The sequence below is a fragment of the Lolium rigidum genome, chromosome 2 (genome assembly GCF_022539505.1).
Source record: "Lolium rigidum isolate FL_2022 chromosome 2, APGP_CSIRO_Lrig_0.1, whole genome shotgun sequence".
Lineage (NCBI taxonomy): Eukaryota > Viridiplantae > Streptophyta > Magnoliopsida > Poales > Poaceae > Lolium > Lolium rigidum.
Window position 1 is genome coordinate 41,377,408 of NC_061509.1, and position 4,892 is coordinate 41,382,299.

The window sequence follows — 4,892 nt, forward strand, 5'->3', positions numbered from 1 at the left end:
CACCAAATGTGTCTTAAACAAGCATCATGGAATGAGTTGTTACCGCGGCTAGATGCAGTCCATTTGATGCAAGGATCCAATGTATTTCATTTGAACCTTACTGTGGCAAGTTCTTGGTGGCTTCCGTGTACAATTATTTAATCCAACCTGAAGTACCAATTGAGAATAATAATAAGAAAATTTAGAAGATGAAGATCCCGCATAAAACTGAGGTGTCTGCAAGGGGTATCCTCATCGAGGGGTAATTCTTAAAAAAGATAACACCGCAAAACGAAATTGGCAGAGAAAAAGATGTGTCTTTTTTACCACGACAAGACTATCAAGCACTTATTCTTCCAAATAGATTTTACCTTATACTCACCACGAAGCGTTGCAAATATATTTGACAACTGGCTCAATGGTGTGGATCCTAGGTTCAAGCTACTTATTAGGGGAGGGATTTTTATTTTTTAGTCGCTTTGGCTATGTAGAAATGACAAGAACTTTAATAATGAAAATGCTTCCGTTATGCAGGTTATCTACCGGTGTTCAGCTACGCCCCGTTTGTGATTGACTCTACAGTATGTGGAGCATCTCGACTTTTTTACGGAGTTTTCTACACAGTTGAAGGATACGGTAAGGAATATTTTCCCAACACGGATGATATTGTGATCTGCAGATTGGTCCTCCTTCGCCTTAGGCCCCTTTTATTTTCTTCTTCATTACTTGTCGTGAACTTAATATTTGTATAACTTCGGAATTGGTATGGTTGTGTACATCTTAGTTATGCAGAGGCTAGGTGTAATGCTTAAATTTTTTATGTAATAAAGCGTCCATTAAAAAAACATGTATTCATGTACACAAAATCACTAAAATTAGATACAGCTCTTAAGACTCGTCTCTATTGTAATTAACGAGATTATCATAAATAATGAATTGCTAATTTTTAATAGAATGAGAACGAAGTAACGTTGATTTGTATCCGTGCACTAGTTAGGTTGTAACTGAGATATTTTCAGTTGCAACTGGAATTATAACCGAAATTTTCAAGTTACAAGATTGCAACAAAATACCTTAAAACCATTAGATTTGTTTGTAATTTGTGATAATAATGAGTTGCAACTGAGGTATTCTGGTGAGAAGAACTAGCCACGCCTTTATAAATAGGGACGGGGACTATTTGATTTCCTTGCCTTTGCCTAGGCACGACCAGAAACAGAGCCGACCAGCCATGGCCCTTCCTCCTCCTCCTGGTCCTAAACCCCATTCGTAACTAGCTAGGAGTTGTACGCGAAGATGAAGCTGGCCGTGGAGGTCGCGGACGCGTCTGGCCTGTCCCCGAAGGACGGCACGGCCTCCTGCAACGCCTTCGTCGAGGTCGAGTTCGACGGCCAGAAGCAGCGCACCGCCACCCGCCCCGGCGACTGCTCCCCGCAATGGAACCAGACGCTGCTCTTCGACGTCCGCCAGGAGGACCCGGCCGACATCCCCACCGTGGAGGTGTCCGTGCTCCACGACCGCCGCCTCACCGACCACAACGCCGTCCGCGCCAGCGTCTTCCTCGGCCGCGTCCGCCTCGCTGGGGACTCCGTGGCCCCGTCGCCCGACGAGGCCATGCCGCAGCGCTACCCGCTGGAGAAGCGCGGCCTGTTCTCGCGCGTGTCCGGGGACATCGCGCTCCGGCTGTACATCCTCGATGAGCGCGGTGATCGCGCCGCTGCTTCTAATGCTCCGATGAACAATCAAGAGCAGCAAAACCAGCAGGAGCAGCGTGCCGAGCCTGCTGCGGCAAGCATGGATCCTGATAGGATCGTTAGGAACACCTTCGCCGCCGTGCCATCCGAAGCGCAGGCGGCCGAGTACAGGGGGCAGAGCAACCACGAGCAGCAGTCACGCGTCTTCCGCGCCGTGCCCTCTTCAGCAGAGCCTCGCCGCGCTACGTTTCACGCCGTGCCGGCGCCGGGTGCTCCGCCAAAAGGAGGCTCGGCGCCAGCCCCGGCACCAGGCTCCAACTACGGCCTCGTGGAGACCAAGCCGCCGCTTCCGGCCAAGATGCCGCGCTCCTCCGCGACCAAGATCGCCTCCACCTACGACATGGTGGAGCCGATGAAGTACCTCTACGTGTCCGTCGTCAAGGCCCGGGACCTTCCCACCATGGACATCTCCGGCGCGCTGGACCCCTACGTCGAAGTAAAGCTCGGCAACTTCAAGGGCGTGACGCGGCACCTGGAGAAGAACGCCAACCCAGTGTGGCGGCAGACCTTCGCCTTCTCCGGCGCGCACCTCCAGGCCAGCCAGATCGAGATCATCGTCAAGGACAAGGACGTGGTCCGCGACGACTTCGTCGGCCGCGTCATCTTCGACATGTCCGACGTGCCCAGCAGGCTGCCGCCCGACTCACCGCTCGCGCCGCAGTGGTACAGCCTCTCCGACGCCCACGGCAACAAGCTCCGCCACGGCAGTCACCACGGCTTCGGCGAGATCATGCTGGCGGTGTGGCTGGGCACGCAGGCCGACGAAGCGTTCCCGGAGGCGTGGCACTCGGACGCGCACTCGCTCTCGCTGGAAGGGCTAACCAACACGCGCGCCAAGGTGTACTACTCGCCCAAGCTCATCTACCTCAAGGTTAACGTCATCGCGGCGCAGGACCTGGTCCCAGCCGAGAAGGGCCGCCCGCTGGCGGCCACCATCACCAAGATTCAGATGGGGAACCAGATCCGGCGGACGAAGCCCCAAAGCGGGACGGCGAACCCGGCGTGGAACGAGGAGTTCATGTTCGTCGCCTGCGAGCCGTTCGAGGACCCGCTGGTGGTGACGGTGGAGGAGAAGGAGCCCATCGGCCGCTTGATCATCCCGGTCAATTCTCCCAACGTTCCGCGAAACGACCTGGCGAAATCCATCGCGTCCAAATGGTTCAGCCTGTCGCGCGGGATGACGGTGGAGGAGGCGGCGGCGGACGTGACCACCAGCCTCAAGAACAGGGAGTCCTCCAAGACGTTCGCCAGCAAGATCCACCTCAAGATGAGCCTGGAGACGGCGTACCACGTGCTGGACGAGTCCACGCACTACTGCAGCGACCTGCAGCCGGCGGCGAAGAAGCTGCGGAAGAGCGCCATCGGCGTGCTGGAGGTCGGCATCCTCAGCGCGCGCAGCCTCGGAGGCAACAAGAACGCCTACTGCGTGGCCAAGTACGGCGCCAAGTGGGTGCGCACGCGGACGCTGCTGGGCACGGCGGCGCCGGCGTGGAACGAGCAGTACACGTGGGAGGTGTTCGACCTCAGCACCGTCTTCACCGTCGTCGTCTTCGACAACGCCAACCTCCACCACCATGGGGACGGAGGCGCCAAGGACTCGAGGATCGGCAAGGTGCGCGTCCGGCTCGCCACGCTGGAGTCCGACCGCGTGTACACGCACTACTACCCATTGATGGCGCTGAATCCGTCGGGGCTGAAGAAGACGGGGGAACTGCACCTCGCCGTCCGGTTCACGTGCACGGCCTGGGCCAACATGCTGGGGCAGTACGGCCGCCCGCTGCTGCCCAAGATGCACTACTCGAACCCGATCCCCGTTCTGCAGCTGGACTACCTCCGGTTCCAGGCGATGAACATGGTGGCGGCGCGCCTGGGCAGGGCGGAGCCGCCGCTGCGGAGGGAGGTGGTAGAGTACATGCTGGACGTGGACTCGCACATGTACAGCCTGCGGCGGAGCAAGGCCAACTTCAACCGGGTCACCTCGCTCTTCTCCGGCGCCCTCGCCGTGGGCAAGTGGTTCGACGGCATCTGCAAGTGGAAGAACCCGCTGACGACCATCCTGGTCCACGTCCTCTTTCTCATACTAGTCTGCTACCCGGAGCTCATCCTGCCGACGGTGTTCCTCTACATGTTCATGATCGGGGTGTGGAACTACCGCCGCCGGCCGCGGAAGCCGCCGCACATGGACACGGTGCTGTCGTACGCGGAGCTGGCCAGCCCGGACGAGTTCGACGAGGAGTTCGACACCTTCCCCACCACCAAGCCCGGGGACGTTGTCAGGATGCGGTACGACCGCCTGCGCAGCGTCGCCGGCAGGGTGCAGACGGTGGTCGGAGACCTGGCCATGCAGGGGGAGCGCGCCCAGTCGCTGCTCAGCTGGCGGGACCCCAGGGCCACGGCCATCTTCGTCACGCTCTCGCTCGTCGTGGCCATCGTGCTCTACGTTACGCCCTTCCAGGTGGTGGCCGTCATGGCCGGGCTCTACCTGCTCCGGCACCCCAGGTTCAGGAGCAAGCAGCCGTCTGTGCCCTTCAACTTCTACAAGCGCCTACCCGCTAGGGGTGACATGCTCCTGTGACCTTAAAAAACCTATCTTTTTTGCATAGATTTACCACGAGAAATAATTACATGTCCAATATAAATATATACACTGCTCCATGAGACTACGTACACACGATCGATCGATCACTTTCTCTGTGTGTTCATCAAAAAATAAGTGAGTTTGGAGTGAGGTTTTAGCATATAACATCACTTGTTGGTGCTCTATTTGCACCAAACCACTACTTAAGCCTTTTGTTGTAAGAAACATCAATGTTTAGTTAATTATTTGCTTGGAGCACAAATCGCCCGTAGTTAATTAATGAATAATTAGACCGTTGGGCCCACTGCCAGCAGGCATCGCATCACTTACCGCCGAGCCCCGTCGCCTACGTTGTTCACCTCCAACCCGTCGCCTACCAGCATAGCTCTATTGCCTCGTTCACATGCGTGACCCTGCTACACCTGGCTCTAGCCAGCCTTGGCTGCTTGCCGACAAGGAACCGCGTAGGTCTCTGCCACCCCGCCTCCCTGCTTGAGGTGCGCTCCCAACCCAGCTGCAACGTTGAGCTGGGAGACGCCATGTCTAGGTCCAGCTCCGCTACACATGCGTCGCCTAGCCCG

At 56.8% G+C, this 4,892-nt stretch overlaps 1 protein-coding gene across 1 annotated transcript; it reads left to right on the top strand.

Annotated features, from left to right (window-relative positions):
- Positions 1 to 1,148: 1,148 nt before the first annotated feature.
- On the top strand, positions 1,149 to 4,473 carry LOC124691642 (FT-interacting protein 7-like). The gene has a single exon (XM_047224921.1). It carries the CDS (start codon positions 1,276 to 1,278, stop codon positions 4,306 to 4,308), a length of 3,033 nt encoding a protein of 1,010 aa, XP_047080877.1. The 5' UTR covers positions 1,149 to 1,275; the 3' UTR covers positions 4,309 to 4,473.
- The last annotated feature ends 419 nt before the right edge of the window (positions 4,474 to 4,892 follow it).

Excerpts from the sequence above, each read along its gene's own strand:
- LOC124691642 (XM_047224921.1), top strand. The coding sequence starts at position 1,276 with ATGAAGCTGGCCGTGGAGGTCGCGGACGCGTCTGGCCTGTCCCCGAAG.